This window comes from Nomascus leucogenys, chromosome 17 (genome assembly GCF_006542625.1).
Source record: "Nomascus leucogenys isolate Asia chromosome 17, Asia_NLE_v1, whole genome shotgun sequence".
Classification (NCBI taxonomy): Eukaryota; Metazoa; Chordata; class Mammalia; order Primates; family Hylobatidae; genus Nomascus; species Nomascus leucogenys.
The window spans coordinates 15,491,453-15,512,135 of NC_044397.1; the positions used below are offsets into that span (position 1 = coordinate 15,491,453).

Consider the following 20,683-nt stretch of genomic DNA (forward strand, 5'->3'; position numbering starts at 1 on the left):
GATACAATAGTATTTTTACATTTGCTTTTTCCTACAACACTTCTAATTAGAATTCCGTTTCTTTAATTTACCAGCTCAGTTAATGTCCTCTCACATTATCAAATATATGTCCATAAAAAAGCCAGAGAACAAAATTATGTGTATTACCTATTCACACATTTTTATAAAACTGACCAAGTGAACTTGACAGCAAATTATATAAAATTATCAGTGTCAAGTGACTATGCATTACTTCCTTTCCAGGATTTTTTAAAGTGAAAGCTGATTTAAAATTCTGTAAGTTTATAAAAGGTTTTGTTCAAGATCTTGCCATCTATCCTCCATCCATTAAGAAACATGGGATTTTATAAAATCTATAAATTAATTTGGTCAGCAGTCATAAAATTATGTCACTCACTGTTAGGTTAGAAAATATGCATTTAAAGCATAAGAAAAATATGTAGTTTATTAAATCTTCACTCAGACAGACATGAGGTGTTCGCCAAGAAAGAAATTACATTAATTATAACATCTTATACCAGGGATATTAAACACTGAAGATCTGGTGATCCTACTTCGCATTTTTGGCAGTTTTAGTACCACACAGAAAAGTTGCTGTGGTGCCTACTATGCTCAAAACACCACATTACATATAGATGCACTCAAAATACTTACTGGGTTTTTAATGGCAAAGCCACCACTAATGTTAAGGTTGTCAAATAAGTCAAATGTATAATTTCTGAACAATTAGAGTGGTTAATTACTTGTTTATTTTTAACTTGATAAAGAGTTGACATTACATTTAAACAACAATTTAATTAGGACAATTTTGAATGTTGACATATCATCAAAAATATACGCCATTTCCAAAAAGTCTAGATTTAGAGCAGGATGCCATTTTAGGTGAACTATGTCTTCACTAATGAAACGGTGCAGAGAGAAATACTATGTTTATTAAGTACTTTTTGCTTAGAGAAGACAATAAAACATATTTAAGAAAAATATATACTACAAAAAATAAAAAAGGAAAAAATAATGCCTTCTGTAGTCTTATTTCACTACAGAGATGGATGACTGGGGAGATAATTTTCTTCTTCATGGACAAAGATCTTTAACTTTTTTTCTCTGATTATTTGATCAAGGAACAAACTATATTACAAACATGGCACAAAATCCAGGCTTTCATTTCTAGCCGACCCTCAAACACCACCAACTACAAACAAAATTTAAAAGTCTAATTTGTAACCTTCAGATAAGTATAAATTAGTTTTTTCTAGGCTTTCATCATTTGGCTTCTTATACAATCTATCTTGTAAAGTACATTCCTCTAAATTTACATTATTAAAAATTAAGGCTAAGCATTATTTAAATCAATTAATCATACAATATTTTATGACAATATGCACATATTTGTAAAATAACTTTTCCAAAAGCAGTAATACATCAAATTAAAAAAAAACCTTTTATTGCTTTGAACTATCTGCTAAAATAAAAACATATAGAAAGGGAAGAGGTTTAACGGGTAGGAAGAACATAGAAAACCCTTAAAAGTTTTAAAGTAGTCCAGTTCACTTCTTCCAAGCAAAAGAATTCACGGCGTCTCTTCAGGTTTAGAATTCTAAATATTCAAATTGCCATAGTGCCCTGCAAAAACTAATACATAAGTAAAATTATTATCTATTAAGAATAAAATGGTTTTTAATTGTTTTTGACTAATTATATTCCAAAGAGCATTTTCTTAAGAGAGAAAAGTTTGTTTCCAAGGCTTATAATTCAAGCCAATAAATATCAGTAATGTTGACCCCGTAACTTCCATCAGTAAATATAAGAAAAACAAAACAAAAACCCTGAAACATTAAAGCACAGGTAAAATATAACTGTCTTATACCTTGAATTTTAAAAAACCTTGAATATCAGGTTAATAGTAACCATTTGAAATGAGAAATGAACAGCTTCATAATCTGTCATGGATTAAAATTTTTCCCTCCCTGAGAAAAAATATCACTACAGTAAACTATCCTTTTTAAAAATAATGGTGGTTTTGGCCCTTAAAAGTGATTTGAAAGATCATTTTTTTTAATTCAAAAAACCTGTCATAAAATTGAAAAGTATATTTACAATTTAACATGAAGTCAAAGTGTTTGGCACCTATACCAATATTAATCTTATATTTGCATTAAGCTGAAAAATATGGAAAAGTATATGGCATACAAAATATATTATTTCCAGTACTGGTACTTGGGGATCACTTAAATTTTTTTACTAAGAACTATCTAGAATGCAGTATAAATATCAAAAGCAGGATACTCACATCATCATATACGAAATTCGCAGACCCTTGTTGCAAGTGGTCTCTTCTCCTAAAGAAATCTTTAAACAAAAAAATTATATTTTTATTGTAATTTAAAATACATAGTTTCAAATATTTAGTGCCCCCAGGTACAAAAAAAGAATAATTTCATACTCAATTAAATCTTAAGGGATTGAATAGCCCAGGCAACAGAGATATGAAGAAAAACTTCCAAAAATAACATATAACAAGTTTTTATCATTTATATTCCTTAATATTTAAAGCCTTAAAACTAATTAGATTTAACAGTGAATAAAGGTGGAAAACACATATTATTAAATGAGACACATTATTCAAGAAAAATAGCTACATAATACTGTACACCTAGTTTTAAAATAGTCAATACCTGTCAATGCTCGAAGCTTCACACAGCAAGCAACATAATCATCAAAGAAAATTCTGCCATTCTTGCTATAACGTTTAACAATAGTAGTTAATGTTTTAGGATTCAACCTATAACCTAAAAAAGAGATAAATTAAAATTTCTAAATGTAAAGAACATAAGAACACTGCAAGATTGCTTTCTCATTAATGAAGTCATAAAATAACTTTCAAAATTCATTCTACAAAAATATAATTAAAAACAAAACACATTAATATTGAAATTGATCAGACAAAGGCTTCACTGTTAATCCTGTTAATTGGTATATAAATATCACAATTCTAACTTTGTAATAAAGTCAAAGCTAAGGAAAAGAAAAGAATTCTCTTCTTATGAATTTATCATATATTATTATTTTGAAATAATGTCTAATTTCATGGGTTTTAATGCTTCAATATTTCAATTATGTAACTCTGTGTAGTTCTTAAAGAATATAAATGCAAAGATTACTAATGATCTTTGTTATTCAAATGATATTTCCCACTGAACATATTACTTGAAAGTATCTTTTATAACTAAGGGAAATTTGAGGATCAACATGATTACTCTACGGGGGAAAAAAAAACAGAAAAACATTCTTTTTTGTCCTGGAATTCTTAGTGTTTCTTCATACACTGTAATAATAATAACAGCTTTCTCACTATTTCACTGATTTCCTTGGTTCCTCTTTCTAGTAGTCCTATGATGTCCAAAATTTTTGATTTTATACTTATATCAATGAGAAAGAAGTTTTTGATCATTCATTCCCAGTATGTTTAAATTAGTTTTAAATTCTATACATGTATTATTGTTTGATTGCTCCCATTTTAAAAAATAAAATCTAAAATTTAAAATGAATAAAATTGAATAAAAACATAAATTAATATATTCTACTTGCTGTACCCTTATAGATGGCCCTATGCATTTAATGAGATGTATACATTTTACTAAGAAGAATGGTAGCCCAGTATTATTGCCCATACATTACTGGATTTGTAGACTTGAACAAATGACACTAATCAATTCAAAGGTGAAACCAACCAAAATAAATGCAACAGGAGAAAATTATACATGTAGCTACAACAGAATGTAATGCAGGAAAGGTATAAATTGAAAGAAGCAGTAAAACATGCAAACTAATGTAATTATATGTAAATATATTTTGAACTTCATATTAGAGAGTTATGAGCTAAATGTGGTACTGATAAAATTCCTAGATTTTCCCATAGTATTCTCAGCAAAATAATTTGAATATTTTAAAATATATATGAAGATCTTAAATTTGGGTAATCCAGAATACCCTTTTTGCATTCCATTGCCTAACTGGAACTCTGGAGGTTTTCTTTTCTGCCAAAGATTATATTAATTTCCCAACATTAGGCTGAATTAAGGTCCAGGTTTAATCCATTAGGTATTAAGGATCTATAATTGAACTATATACGTTTATATGGGCTGGACTGTCCCCACTACTAAATTAAAATGTCTATTTATAAAACAAAACCAAACAAATCACTAATTTGACTTATTTAAATTGCAATTTGAGATAAGTCCACTTCCACTGGTTTCAGATTTTAACTTCCAAAAAATTAATTTTCATAGAAATATATTTTGTTTAGAAAAAGAGTGTAAATCACAAGCATAAGAACAATTCATAAAGCTACTTAAAACTGCATTAACTTTAAGCAAATTAAACTCCATTGCATGTTATCCATTTTGAAAGTACACTAGGGACATCAGCTTATCAGAGGTATGATAAGAATAAAAAGTTATATACTTTTAAATTACTCTAAAATGCAACCTTTGCATCTTGATGTATTTTGGCACCTGCTATGTGTTCTGTACTATCTAAGAAAAAATAGACAAACAAAAACATGGTTTTTACTGCTGAAAAGCTATTTTGTACAGACTTGTGACTGAGGGAGGCAAGCTTTGGCTCCCAATTAGAGATCCTGACAAGTTATAAAAGAATACAATCTAAGTGGTAAGTACTAACAAAGAAATAAATTTAAACACAACAGAAGAAATTCAGAATGTATGCATGTATGGAAGATCATCTTTTGAAAAAAATCATAAAATGGTTTTGTTGAGGTCTTTGGTCAGAATTTACCTACAATCCTGAAAACAAACAAAGGAACTTGCTGGCGAAAAAATATATCCCTTTATTACTTAGTAAACTGACGCAATTAAGTTCATCTAATCAAAGAACAAAGATGAGCTTTATAGATTCTACAGAATGTTAATGTTCTTACCCATAAGATCAATGGCTTGACGCAACTCATGATGTTCTACTGTGCCACTTCCATCTTGATCAACAGTCATGAAGTTTTCCTTCCAGGCATTAAGAGCTGCCCATAGCTCTTTGAATTCATTAAATCCCATTTTTCCTGTGTGATCTCTCTGATAGTTTTATTAACAAAAATAAATTCTGATACCTGAGTTTATCTGACTCTAAATCATTGACTAAAACATGAGTATGCTTCTGTAGACTTAGCCAAACTCATCATATGAATAGATTTCTGTATAAAAACTAGAAGGCCTAGAATTTAAACAGGATCTTACAAAGTATTTTTAAATTCACTAGTTTACTATGGGCACTGAAATCTAACCACTGGCTTGATAGTCAGAAAGCAATTACTCTTTATTCTAGTATTTTCTATTTCTATTCAAGGATACATCCAACATGGCAATCATAATTCTGCAGGTTTCCAAACTGAAGGCTGTAAAACATATTCAATATTTAAATTAGAGTATGCCCAACTTTATCTATGTAAAATTATGACAATCTCTAGTTTCAAAATAAAACATTTAAAAACTGCCAAAATATATAAAATCACCACAATCAACAAGCTAGTATTGAATGTTAAGCACCCATTGTTTAAAAAAAATTACTGCCTTCAAAGTACTCACATCTAGTGAGGGGACTAAGGTAATTAAAAGCAATTATAAACTAACTGAAAATTACTGTGACAAAGACATTCCAGGTATGTAAAGCACTTGGCTTCACCCAAGCCTGGGGAAAAGGAAGACTTCCAGTCTTCATAACACAAATGACAAGTGGAGTTAAAGCAGAAGTTTGACATGTACTCAGAGATCACAAAACTTGAGTTAAAGTATATGGGAGAGAGTGACATATGATGACATCAGAAAGGCAAATGAGGGCCAAATAATGAAACTTTTGAATACTACCCCCAAAAAGTTTGGGCCAATGAAAGCCACTGAAGTGTTTTCAGAAGCAGAAGGGAAATTCTAAAATTTCCATTTTAGAAACTTAGTTTACAATGAATAAAATATAAAGTGAGGTGACATTGGAAATACGTAAGTCCATTGGTGGTTTATTGTAATAGACCAAGTAAGAAAAAATGAGCATCTGAATTGAAGCAACTGGTTTTTCTCGGGGGTTGGGGGGAGAAAAAAGGAAGAAAAAATCAATACAAGCTATCTTAAAACCAGGGGTGATTTGAAATATTAACACTTTCATATTTATAGAACTACAACTGATGAACTATTGATAAAATTCAATTTTTCTAATCCTTTTCTAATTTTTATAATCCAATTACATTCAACTTGTATGCTGACATATCTCAACACTAATTTCATGTCCTGATAAAGAAAATATCATGTTAGTACAGTTTAAACTTACAAAGTATTTAATAGCAGTTCGTTAATATGAATGAATAAAAATTTTCAAAATTATTTTATTTTATCCATAACATTTTAACATTTTATAAAAGCAGAAAATTATTTCAGCTAAATTTTAGACCCACTAAAGAAAAAATTATAAAACTTTCCAAGAGTTAAAACTGCTGATTTTGTTTAAATGTTTAATATAGTATCAATGTTAGAATTGTTGTAGTATTTTCAAATTGACAACTCAATAGATACTCAATGTGTTCTTAGTATGAGTAAGGTGGCGTGTGTTACATGATTTCACATAAACATCCTAAGCGTATAATAGTTCCAATTTTAAAAAAGGAAGAAACTGGGACCCAGAAAGGTAGTTCCCCACGTTTACAAGGCTAAGGCTATACAACTATCAGAGTGAGGGGACTACATGAGAAATTTCTGGAATGGTATTTCCTCTTTTGGGCAAGTAAATAATATCTATTTTGCTTTACAATTAACTTGGCACACATTCATAAAGTGGGAGAATCCGAATTAATGATAATAGATCGCTAAAACTGAATCAGCAAATAAGCAGATCTTCAATCTCAGAATAGGAATGTGTATGTATAAAAAGAAATATTTAGGACAAAGAGTGGAGAGACAGACTTTTCAGGAAAGTTGACAGATTTTTCACTTCCTTCCCATAGCCCATTAGAGTGGAGAGTAAACTGATTTAAGGCATAAAACTTTAGAGAAAAAGAGAATTAGACAGGAAATAAAGGAACAAAATTTTGCAAATTGAAGAGTTGATGGATGTGAGTTAACCAACCTAGATCTGAGAAAATGGATTCCTGAACTTGTAATGAGAAAAGCTGAGAAGCAACCCTTGGAGAAGAACCCAAATGCCTAAGAATTGGCAGTACTTCTGAAAGTGGGTGTGAAAGTGGAGATAAAAACAGAAGAATTGGCTGAATGTCTACCTAAGGAGCATTCTAAGCCTCATATCCCCTCCCTGCCTCAGTTCAGTTGGAAGGATGCTACACCTACTTCCAACCCAGCAGATGTCTGGAATTTTATTCTCTGGAGAAGTCTCTGAAATGCAAGATACCAGAGCTGAGACAGGGCTATCTTCTAAAAGCAAGGCAATTAAAGGACAATTTACAAAAGATTTGAGAACCCTTCTGAGTCCACCTCTCCTTTCCAGGCAGAAGGTCAACTGAAAACCCAGACCAAAAGGGAATCCCTAAAGATACTGACACCCTGAGTTCCAAGACAAAACTGCCCAGCCAAACCACCATACACTGAAGCCCACAATCAATGCCTAACCACGATCTCAGGGCTTCTAATCAGTATTTTAGTTAAAATATGAGCAAGGCAGTATCATCAGATAACTGAGAAAAGCATCTAACATGAAAGACAACCAAAACAAACAAAATGAGGAGAAAAAACAATCTGGAAAAAACAAAGGTTATATAGGAAGAAAAAACTTTAAAAATATATTAATAGTCTCAGAGAGATAAGGGACAATATCACTTTCATGAAAATAGAACAGAAGCTCTTGGATTTTAATGAAAAGCAGAAATGAAAGACTCAATAGAAGGTTTAGGAAATAAAGTTGAGGAAAATTCCCAAAAAGTTCAGAAAAAAAAGTGATAGGAGGGAAAAGATGATAAAAGTAGAAAACCCAGTGAAAACAAAAAGCATTCCAAGAAACAGAAAATATCATTGAAGAAAATGTCCTACATCTAAAGCAAAGGAGTTTCCAGGCTGAGAATACCATCTGAGTTCCCCACAAAACACAACTAGGCACTTTACCATCAAATCACAGAATACTAAAGACAAAGATCTCACAAGTTTCCAGAGAGGAATAACAAATCACATCACATCCAGGCAGGAAAGAGAAAGATAAAGCAACAAGGGACGCTAGAAACAATGGAGCAATACCTTTAAAATTCTACATAAGAATCATTTGTAACCTAGAATTCTATACCTGGCCAATCAATTCTGAAGGTAGAATGAAAGCATTTTTAGATACATAAGCTCTCAAAAATTTATCTCCTATGTATTCTTTTGTTTGTTTTTGAGACGATGTCTCACTCTGTCACCAGGCTGGAGTGCAGTGGCCCAATCTCAGCTCACTGGAACCTCCGCCTCCCAGGTTCAAGTAATTCTCCTGCCTCAGTCTCCCCAGTAGCTGGGACTACAGGTGCGTGCCACCACGCCCAGCTAATTTTTGTATTTTTAGTAGAGACGGGGTTTCACCATGGTGGCCAGGCTGATCTCGATAACTTAACCTCATGATTCGCCCACCTCAGCCTCCCAAAGTGCTGGGATTGCAGGCAGGAGCCACTGCACCTGGCCGTATTTTTTTTTTTTTTTTATTAAGAAGCTACTTAACTATACATTTTACTAAAATAAGATAACGAATTTTTTAAAAGAGGACAAGAAGACATGGAGTAAAAAGGAGATCTAACCAGCTCCAGAATGATGGTGAAAGAATCCCAGTATGACAGCTACACATAAAAAACAGCATATCCTAGAATTCTAGGATAATACCTGACAACTACTGATTTCAAGAAAAGCAAAACATTATAAAAAAAGGAAAAGTAATCATGCATTATCATAAGATACAGCTATAAGCAGCATTCAGATAGTAAAAATAAGGTAAAGACTAACATACCTAACAAAAATTATTATATATTATAACTACATTGGAAGGACAGGAGGATGGGAAATGTCCCTCTGTGGAGTGCAGAGACAGGGGAGAGTTTAAGGTTAAAATAAAGTGAAATCCTCATCTTCCATAGCAGGATATCAATAGATAATCATAAAATCCAAAAATCAATTGTGAAAAATATTCTATCTTGAAATCTGGAAGCAAATTTCAAAAGAATCAGATTTTTAAAAGTTAAAAGAAGTCTCTATGAGCAGTTAAGCAACAGTTAATGTTGAGGAGACAGGAATGCACAATGAACAGTTATTTTTATAACGAGTTTTACAGTTATCTGACTCCTTAAACTATGTGCATGTATAACTGTGATAATTTTTTAAGCATTTTAATTACAGGCACAAAAAAGTAAGAAAATAAATTTCCTATTACAATTTCAACAAAAGGGGAAAAAAGATCTCACGAGAGTAAGTTCCACTAATTCCAGACTGTGTCAAACATCTCTGAAGTTCTTCAGCATCCACTTCACCACCCTGTTTAAAAATAATTATGACCTAATTTAATGTGCAGTTGTGTAAAAGCCTATTAAAATGTTAATTGACTGTTCTAGGCCAATCAAGACATATGCATTCTTTGAAACATTACTCTATAATTAACTACAAAATTCTAGAGATAATTACTGACAATAAAGGCATATTACAAAATACCATACAACAGAAATAATTTCTTCTACTTCTAAAGTATAGCACAATTACCCTGTTCTATAATGGTTCAAAATAATCTCGTAAGAGTCATTGTACTTCTATTTTAAACAGTTAGAAAAATGCCTAAAATGTGTTCAGAAAAGTCTCGAAAACATCCCCACTCATGCTGTTTTGGGAGGAAATTATTTATAAGTAATACTGAAGCTTTAACTGGAAGGGGAAAATATATTTTCCCCCACCATTACCCCTAGCAAAATTCTAGAGTCCCCCTGTATCTTGCTGCTATTCTTCTGATTACTGCCCAAACATGTCTTGCCTGAACTTATTACAGAAAATAGTTTTAAAATGCAAACAAGAAATCACAATGGAAATTAAATAGGTTGAGTATTCTCATTATGATTCAGTACCTCATCCTGTTTTCAACAAAAATAAGTAATTCCTTTGGAATACATTGGCACAAATGCAAAACGTCAGCTATGATGAAGGATCAAGGAGGCAAATTTAAAACCTACTCTTCATAAGAGATCCAAGAAACAACAAAACAAAAAACTTTTCTAAACTACTTCTAAGAAATATTATCAACACTCATATTCTAATGGATTTTTGGCAAAAGAACACCTTACAAAACTGCAGTTGTTCTAATAGAAATTACAAAATATTAAGCAGCATTCTTCTCAATGGACCATACGTATGGCATTACCTAGTCAAGAGTATCTAAGTGCTCCTTTCTCTGTCACACGTATTTTCTGGGAATCTTGCTTACTAAATTTGAAATTCTGTAGTTAGAAACTTATACCTTTAAAAATTAGCCATATTTTTAGATGAGAGAACAGGTTAGAAAATTTTTCCTCAAATTAAAAGATGGCAGAAGGCCTTTTTGGCACAGGAGCAAGCTATGCAGATACCTGAAGGAAGAGTGTTCTATGCTCCTGCTGTTCTATACAGCAGCCATTAGCCATATGTTCCATTGAGCACTTGAAGTGTGGCTAGTCTGAATTACAATGTTCTGTGTGTATAAAAGACACACTAGATTTCATATATTTAGTAAAAAAAAAATGTAAAATATAATTGATAATTTTTATGTTTATTAAATGTTGAAATGTTAGGATTTTTATATAATGGGTTAAATAAAGCATTAAAATTAATTTCACTTATTTCTTTTTACTTTTTGAAATAATGCTGTGAGACATTAAAACTATTTATGCGCTTTGCATTTGTAGCTCATCTTATATTTACTTTGGGCAGTGCTGTTCTCAGCAAACAGAACAAGTACAAACTCTTGGTGTTGCAATCATCTTCACCTGTTCACCTCTAGCACATCTTTCCCTACATTCTTATCATTTTCTACATGTCTGTATCTCCCTGGCTACATAGAGATCTTCTGAGTCAGTGTCTGAGTTTCCTTCATCTTTGTATTCCCAGCTGTAGCAGAGTATCTAGTACAAAGAAGGTTAGTTGTTTGGTAGAATTAAGACAACTACCTCTGGTTCTTCACTAAACTGCTGGCATTTCTGACTGTTTGTGACCATGTTCATTTACACTTCAAAATGTTAAAAATATTGGTATTTCTCACTCAAATGTGGATTACATTTAAAAATCTGTACAATGAATGGAACTCTGCTTTACACGTGCTCTTCACAGAATTTTTGAAGTCAGAGAAACAACCATAACAGCTTTGCTGGAAGTTATTCATTGCCATCAGAAAGCATTCTGCTAGTATATCACTTCAGAGATGTTATGAAAATATGTTGTCTTAATGACTAACTCACAAATAAGCAATGTCTTCCTAAACTACATGGATAAAATCCAAGTGATACTTTTGGATTTCTTTACCTATAGTTGGAGCTGATAATTAGGCTAACTGTATAAACCCTTAACTGAATTAGGTAGCATTAGTGGTAGAAAGCTGAATGTCCTAATTAAATTACAAGGGCATCAGGTAGAGAATTAAAAATCAATTGCCCTTGGTTAGGCAGCAGATTTTAAAATAATATCCAACTTCAAGTCCTATTTGTTCAGTTACTCAATTTGAGTCTCCACTTACTTATCTATAATACAAAGGTACCTGTGTCATGCCCACATCACAGTTGCTGTGTGGGAAAGTAGAAGCAGTTTGCATACAAAAGTTAAAGTTGTTGGTATTAATTACAGTGATGCACGTGTGTGTATGTGTGAAGACAGAAACCAGAATTTCCCCAAATTAATTGATGATTTAATCCTTACTGTTTACAATACTTCATCCTATAAATAAGAACACTGCAGAAACCTTTAATCAGGTGTTTTTCATAGAGCATTATTAATTATGAGGCCCATCAAAAAAGGATGTGGCTGCAGATGTCAGTTCAGTAGTTAGGTTCCAGGAGCAGTATACCTAAGTCAGATGTTGCACCTGATCTCTCAAAGCTAGGTAGAACTCAACATATGAAAAAACACAGTCTAAATATTTAGACTAAAAGTTGAAAATGGGATAGTTAATTCATCCATTCAAAACATTTAACAAATGTTTATATATTCCTAATATCTATCTGTCAAGTAGGGAAAATATGACCAGAACCTTGTCTTTATGGAGTTTATTTATTCAAAAGCACAGGACTGGGAGATTTAAGGAAAGTATCAAATAGTTCAAACATACCAAATTTATTGCCGACAAAATGCTGAAATAGTTCAGAAGTCAAAAAAAGTTTCCAAATACATGTCCAGTTCATATACTTTAAGTTGTAATTTTATATGATGAATGTATTATATAGTCAAACAGAGATAACAGAATTATTCTCAGTATAATACTACTTATTCCCAGTATAATCCTTTAAAATGGCAATGGTATAATGAGTAGAACAGTTAGGGTACCATTTAGCTGCAAACAGCAGAAAATATTTTTGAAGATGCTTAAACCAATAGGGGTTTATTGTTTCATACTACAGGTCTGAGGCTGGGCAGAACAGGGCTGTATGGCAACTTAGACATGTCATCAATCTCTACATTTTTCCACATTCCCTGTCTATAGGTCTTTATCTCAAGCCTGTTGTCTCAGGGTCACAAGATGGCTGCTGCACCTCCATACCTCAAGTCCCCTTTCCAGGCAGGAAGAATGAAGGGGCAAAAACAGCCACAGCCAAGCCTTGCTCCCAGTAAGGCTTTTTTCATTTGGGGTAGAAAGATTTTCCAAAGATACTGCACTGACATGTCAATGGTCAGTCCTACAGCACATGGCTGCCTTTAGTAGCTACAAAGGTATCTGGGATGGTGATTATTATAGTTCCCCAGCCTCTACTACATAATAAAAGGTAAAAGGGGGTTGTAAATGAAATTGGGGTAGCCAAAACAGAATGTCTGCCACGTATATTAATTCGGTGTATATTGTCTATTCCTAGAAAAGCATATTAGACCTAGTGAACACTCAAGGGAATGAATAAAATGTTATTAAAGTTCTATAAAATTCTACCTACATCAATAAATCTTTCTTGACCATTATAAAAGAAAAGAGGTATGGACTACAGCTAAGACTCAAGAGTGAATTTCTGTTTCTGCCCATTAGTCTGGTATTGGAACATCCATTCTGCCAGTTTCTTTACCTTTTCCTAATCTGTTTTATCATCGAGACTGTCCCAGAACCATCCACAATTTACAAATCTCCTCTTTGATACATTGCCCCAACTCCCTCAAGATGATTTTCATGTAGAACTCTTTTTCCAAATCCTCTCTGGCCCCCAGTCTCCATGCACCAATCCACTGTATTCCATAACCACAGAAGAGCTTTCAACATTCCCCCCAAATTGTTAAACAAGTAAATGAAACATATCAAGAAAAAAAACCACACATCTTAAAAAGATGTTCCCAAATGTTTCATTAACACACACAACTATCTTAGTTCATCACTCTTCTAGTAAGTTTTGTAGACAAAAACACAAATATAGCAGGTGCTGCAATACGTACTAAAGCAGCAAAAAAAAAAAAAAAAAAAAAAAGACAAGCTCATTTATTTCAACAATGGGAGATAAACACAAACACACCTTCTTTTCAATCCTTTAATGTATCTGGAATTCACGCTACTATATGGTACAGGCTGAAGATTTACATTTACTTTTAGATAAATTGTTAATTATTTCAGGATAGTTAATTCAGGAATCATTCTTTCCCCACTGATACGAAATGCTACCTCTACCATATAATGAATTCACAGGTAAGCTTCTGGGCTCTTCAGTATTATATGTTTGTTTTTACATTAGGACCACACTATCACAATTATTAATAATATATTTATATGATATATTATAATTTAATATTTATTCTCAACAACTTAGTATGCAAGACAGACTTTAGAATCATTGCAGCAAGTGCCAAAAAGAAAAAAGAAAAAGAAACCTTTAGGAATTTGACTCAAATAATATTGTATTATTTAGCAATTATTTGGAAGACAATGGCATCTTATAATATTGTATTCCTTCCGATCTTGAATATTTACTCAATGCTTCTGTCAAATACAACTAATAACTGATACAAAGGGGTATAATACATATCCTATTTGCTTAATTTTCCTTGAAATTTCACGTGAAAAATATATATAAAATCACTTAGAAAAGAATAAACTGTGGTATAGTGTTACAGTTATGTAGGAGTAAAAGAAAAGCTTCCCTTGACCACAGTATTCACATATCATCAGTAACAACTCACCCACAGAATTCATGTACTTGAACTGGCAGTTTCACACTTCGCTATTGGTCATAATAAAGTCAGTCCTTTAAATAATCACTCAAATTTACTGGAAACAAATAACATCCTAAAACCATACCACATCATAACATACTATTTCCTTTAATTTTTAATTAATAAATCCCAACATGATTATTTTGATAATCTGGAAAATTTACCAGCCATATAAAATCAAAATTACTATAAATGACATAACTTCACCTGTGAAAAAAATGTAATTTCTCAACTTGAATAAATTTATGAGACTCTGAAGTGATTTCCAATCATATTGTTTGACATACTTAGGTTTTAACTGAGATTTTTTTAAAAAAATGGGAGTGAGGCCCAAGTTAGAAATATTGTTCCTTATAATTTTTAAAAATACTTCCTACTTGCCTAAAATTTCCAATACTCATTTTTGCATGCTATAAAAGAATGTGCAGGCTTGGCTTTGTGTTATCGATCACTCAGGGAGAGTATGATGCTCCTAAATGTCAAACAGAGTGAAAGAAATAAAAAGATTTAAGTGATAGAAAAATGATAACTCATAAGAAGATATATCTAAGTTTTGATGGGGTGTTTAGTGACTAGTAAGAGGAGCCCCTTGTAGAAGAATTTCAGTAAGGCAAGCATACTAGGTAAGAAAGAATCAGATTTCCCCACTATGAAAAACAATGTTTCCTCTTTTAGTCAAATGAACAATGTATCAAGAATCACATCAACAGACTTTTAAAATGAAATAATTATGACTATGCTGATCTCTGATCTCAGGAAAAAAATTAGTCTCGATACATATAAAATATAAATTTCATATACATTTTAAATGATACTCTAAATAGCTGACATTTCTCTTAGGCAATAATGTTTAAAGACCTATTTATGCAATAAATTTAGCATCTCACCTGTCCAGCAATAGCATTGAAGTAAGTATACACGGAGTCACCAGCTGAAGAATAAGTGTCTGAATATGCTGGGTACCCAGAGTATCCATCGAGGAGTATAGCTGGGCCTGTTTCTGGCACTGGCTGTCCCATCTGCATTCCTGGCACCTGAATGCTAAAATCTCCAAACTATAATTGTGAAAGGGGAGAAGGTTAGTAATATAAATACTACCTATTATCTATAAAAGTTGGATTAAAAGAAATTATTAGAAGTCCATCAAAAAGTAAACACAGTTACCAAAAGCTTACAATCCTATCACAAAAACTTTTAACTACAAAATGTTAGATGTCCTACATTAAGACACAATTCATCAACATATATTACCCAGCATTAAAAGAAGTGTAAAAGAAAAAAGAAAGTTACTAGCCTCTAAGAACTTAATCTAACAGAGGAACATGTACAATTTTAAAAAATGTTTACCAACATCACTGAAGTAAACAAGGAGTAAAACAATGCAAGATTTTACCTAAAGTAAAACTAAGAAGTAAACCCCAAGACACATACTTAGAATATGTGTGTAAATACAATGAAACTTTATTAAGTGTCAACATTTACAATATGTTGGGTATTATATTCTTTACAACTATTTAAACTTAAAAACTTTATATGTCAATATAAAATATGGGGAAATGGTATATAGTTTTTCAAAAATCTTTTAAGGGGCAGGAAGCAAAACGTTTAAAGAAACTGCTGTGGTTCTGGTAGTATCCTGAGGGATGAGATAAGAGTTCTGTATGCTGGCCTCTCACTTGTTTCTTTTCAGCCTATTGTGACTTATCACAGTTTATATATGTGGGATTCTCTGATGTTACAGATTATGTGATCTAGTTTTAATTAAAGCCATCACAAAATGGCAATAGTAAAAATTCAGAAACATGCAAAGCAACATGAAAGGCTTGGACATGAAAATATTGTCTAAGCCTTTCCTTACTGACATTATGTAGTAATAATAATAATGATCAATTTTGACTCATTTGAAACTATCAAGAGGACAACTTGAAATACGAATTTATGTAAACCGTGTTTAGGGATGAACATTGTCGGCCAGGGGCCCCAGTTCTCCTCCACATGGGCCCTTTCATATGGCTCTTCCACTTCTTCATAGCATGGCAGTCAGCTTCTAAGAGAGAGAAAGAGAAGCTGCCAGTCCTCTTAAAATATTAAGTCTGGAACTGCCATGGTGCCTTTTCTACTGTATTCTACCAGATGAAGGTGAAACAGGCCCAACCCAGATTGAAGAAAGTGGAGAAATAGTCTGTGCCTTTCGATAAAGGGAATGGTAAAGAATTGGTAACCATCATTAATCTGACCACCAGGTTCTCAAACTACGGGATTGGGGAAAGTTAATGCTGCAAATTGGGCAGAGAAAACAGATTAAAAGTTATTCCTAAAGACAGATTCTTCATCTTTGAATTCATTTTGTATGTTATTTCTTGTGTGAAAATCTAATCTGTTTAAGTTTTCTGTGCTTAAAATGTATTTTTATTATTGAAAACACTGAAGCTTGTATAATACAACATGTAGAAATAAAAACATGTAACAAAGTTTTAGATTGTTTGATTTCCTGTGACCAAAATGAGAAACAAAGAAAAGAAAAAAAAGTCCTTTACATTGAGTTATAATTTTTATTCGTATACAGTTAGTAAAAAAAAGAAAATAATACAATTTTTATAAACAATACTTAAGAAAGTAAAATAGTATTGGAAATGCATCTCCTACAGAGATAAATCATGCACTTAATTAAAGCATACTATCAAAACAATTAGGTCTAGTAGCTGACATTTTATATTTTATTAAAAGAATATAAGAAACATTAATAAGGTATGAGTTTCCTTTATTTAACATGATTTATAAAGTCTCAACTATCTTATTAATATTCTCCTAGTAAAGAAATCATGTAAGTTTTATCCCAAAATTTTATCCAATGTATCTTAAAATATTTCAATTACATTTTTTAAAATCAGTGCCTCTAATCTATATTGCTTCAGCTATTGAGGGTACTTCTCTTTCCGGTGATTAATAATGGGCATGAGAACAGCTGAAAAGAGATGTTTATTTTAAATTCATGGAAAAGGGTATTTAAATATTCAAAACACATACAGACGTTCTCTTTATTGTGTCATGGAACTCTCCATCAAATTCAAGCACTCTGACAAAAGTGGGTAAGGAAGCACCAAATTATTTGAATGAAAATGTATTACTTTTGCCACCTCACTCTGCCATACATATATGAATTCAGAGCATACCAAGAGGAGTAAATATACACATTTCTAACAGCTTCAACCAAATGAAAATACGTATATGCTAGGGACGTTTTTAAAGACCCACAGGTTTATGCTATCTTGACTAATCTTTGAAGGGGCTTTACTTTCCTTAGGGACTTTAAACTTCCTTCCTAAATTTAAGGACTGAGGAGGCGTAGGCATTACAAAGTGGAAGGTGCCAGAGGGAATGAGGCAAGTCTTAAGGAAAGCAAATCAATTTTAGGAACAAGTATGTGTGGAAGTTGAGGACCTGGAAATTCATATCCTAAAACAACAAAAAAAACAACAACAACCACCACCACCATGAACTCCCAGGGGTAGGAGTAACTCCTTTGAAGACCACAACCATAGCCCAAAGTCAAGTCCTATGTTAAAATCAGTGAAACACAATTTCTCTTTTTAGGTAAAAAACAAATAGAAAATATATTATATTCTACCCACACCGCAATGGATCAAACTACTGTTAACTCTCTTAACACAGCGTGCTCAACCCACTTTGTAGATCACTGACATCGATACTAAAGGTTTGGGTTCCTTTCTGAAAAGAAGAGGCTAGCCACCAGGACTCTACAATTATAACTTGCAACTCCCAAAGGTGATGTAGGATAAAATTATAAGAAAGAGTAACCTCCCCCCGCCTGGGGGCGAGGGGGGAGTCTAGAACAGGTTGCCCTTCGTATAACAGTAAAGATTAGGAGTTATTTACCGTACACCTTAATTTATTCATAAGGAACTTAAAGAACAAGAAGTGGTCAGGAAATTCAGAAAGAGGATCCCTAGCAACACTGAGTGGGGGGCGGGGGAGTGATGTACCACAAAAGATTACTGGAACAAGAAGAGGGTGGCTTGTTCCTTCATTCCAGGAAACAAATTTCCAAACACACATTACTCCCTCGGCTCCACCAGGACGCTCCTCAAGGGTCCTCAACGAGACCAGAACACCTGCGGCTCCAAGTCAGCCCAGGATCAATGCTCTCCCAGGCCCTGGCTCCCAACAGCCCTGGAGTCCGGCGCCGCCGAGTACCAGGCGCGGACGCAGGGAGCAGGAGCCAAGGGCGGACCCGGCACGCTGGCACCGCCCCCGGGGAGCCACACCGCGCGAGGGAGAGGGACACGGCCAAGCGGCTGGGACTCACCCCTCCTCCGTATCCCGGGTAGGCCATGACGAGCGGAGCAAGCGTCAACCTCGAGTCGCGTCCGCAGTGCTGGGAGAAAAGCACAGGCGCAGGTGCAGGGGGGCGCAGCTGCAGGTGAGCGCAGCTGCAGGTGAGGCTGAAAGGCGCACTACCCGCACAGTTCACTCCTCCGAACCCGCCCCCTTCCGCAGTCCAGCCCCGCCCTGCACGGTTCCGATTGGCTGAGTTCCACACTTTGGCGCCAACTCTGCGGCAGTCCGCCCCTTCCCGCAGCCTAGCCCCACCCATCTCTGCCGTGATTGGCTACACCCCATCGGGAACCCACCAGTCCCTGCTCGGCTCTTACTGGCTCCCTCAGTTTCTCGCGCGCTCTCCTTCTAAATCCCGAAGAAGCCTTTTCTGCTGCAACTTCCCACCCTTTGTGGAAAGGTCTTCTACAAGCCTTCAACTCTTCAAGTTAGTTTTCTTTCTAGAAACCCCAAACCGGCAAGTCTGTGACTTATTTTAACCAGTCCTCCACGCTTTTGAGCTGGACTTCAAAGACCCATCTGTGAATTTCAAAATTTGCAGTTACATTTACTTTTGTATAGTGTTGATGTCACATCAAAACTTTGCAACCAGGACCACACCTGTGGTCCAAGAGGAGCGCTTCTGCGCCAAAACCCACTTGAGGCCACATTGGACGAACAGGTTATTGATTCTGGTTGGTAGATAAATGGTGACCTGAATTGTGACATATGGCAAATAAACAGGATATCTAGTTGAAGATGATTTCCAAATAAATTCTTTTTAGTGTAAGTATGTCCCAGATATTGCACAGGACATAAACATATACTAAAAACTTACTTGCTGTTTATACACTGACAATATAGATGGTGTCCTGTATATAATCTGACTCAGCCTTTGGGCAAACTCTTGTTAAATGTTCAATTACTTTGGCTTATTAAGTAATAGCAATGGACAAGTCTGATTTATCTCTGGAACTCAAATGAATTTTGTAGCTCTGACTTTAAAAGGACAGGGCAGCTGTAGCTTTGGCTTATGAACAAATAAAAAAAAACAAATGATATTATTTTGAGTTATCTCTGAAGAACAAGAGAAGGGCTAACATGTTTCTTAAAAATAAGGCTATCAAAAAAATGTTAACTATTCACAAAAGAAATCAGCCTTGCAGAGCTGAGTATCTGTTGTTCAGCTATGCTACAGAAGAGGATGTTGGACCTTGTGAAACAATTCTCAGAGGAAACGGCAGAGGGAAAGGAAGATTGCTGATGTCGAAGCTACTCTTGGGAAAGTGTCTGTTAAGTTCCTTCAATGCTGTAAGAAATACTTAAGCCACTAAGGTTAAATTATTGGCATAAATAGAGGGGAAGGGTAAAACCTACGTGGCAAGAGGGAAAAATGCATGGCTTATGAAGGTATCAAATGATAAAGCTTTAGAAAGAACAAACCATTGCAAAATTTTATTCCAGTGGATTAACTACATATTCAAAGAAATGCTTAGAAAGGATTGAGTGTTACAATCAGACTACAATGTTAGTCTGATTCTATGGTCAAAATTTTTGTGCATCTTGTTTTCATCAAAATAGCCTTATCGATGCAACTGCATTTGTGTAGTTGGGAGTTAAGTCCCCATGGGTTTCTTGCTTTTCTGCACATTTAATTGCAAAGATAGTATTTCCTGCCAGGGCAAAGTTTGGGTACGTTTGCTAGCAGCCTTCTTAGGACTTTACTAAGCTTGGAGTTCTTCCAGTTGGATAACAAACGCAGTGCACGTGCAGCACCCATCTGGCAGCTCCTCTTCGCCCTGTGGGACTTCAGAACGAGGGGAATCTATGGAAGTATGAAGCTCATGCTGCCTGTTGTGCTTTGAGTAATAAAGTTCTTTGTCTCTGACTCAGGAATCTCACACAATCCGCCAACTTCTATGAAATTGTGGCACTCTACTTGTTTGCTTATAACTAGGGAAAAATATCATATCCTTCAT

General features: G+C 34.0%; 1 protein-coding gene across 1 annotated transcript; it reads right to left on the reverse strand.

The window, feature by feature from the left end:
* Positions 1–427: 427 nt before the first annotated feature.
* Positions 428–18,899, reverse strand: GCA (grancalcin). Its single transcript, XM_012496525.2, has 8 exons — positions 18,697–18,899; positions 15,257–15,424; positions 9,425–9,494; positions 5,364–5,407; positions 4,940–5,087; positions 2,676–2,789; positions 2,291–2,349; positions 428–1,632 (listed from the first exon to the last, which is right to left on the reverse strand). Exons 1-8 carry the CDS (start codon positions 18,721–18,723, stop codon positions 1,606–1,608), a joined length of 657 nt encoding a protein of 218 aa, XP_012351979.2. The 5' UTR covers positions 18,724–18,899; the 3' UTR covers positions 428–1,605.
* Between the last annotated feature and the right edge of the window lie 1,784 nt (positions 18,900–20,683).

Excerpts from the sequence above, each read along its gene's own strand:
- GCA (XM_012496525.2), bottom strand. The coding sequence starts at position 18,723 with ATGGCCTACCCGGGATACGGAGGAGGG. Across the intron at positions 15,425-18,696 it reads ACCCGGGATACGGAGGAGGG|TTTGGAGATTTTAGCATTCA; the intron begins GTGAGTCCCAGC and ends TCACAATTATAG. Across the intron at positions 5,088-5,363 it reads TTATGATTGCCATGTTGGAT|AGAGATCACACAGGAAAAAT; the intron begins GTATCCTTGAAT and ends TAAAACTATCAG.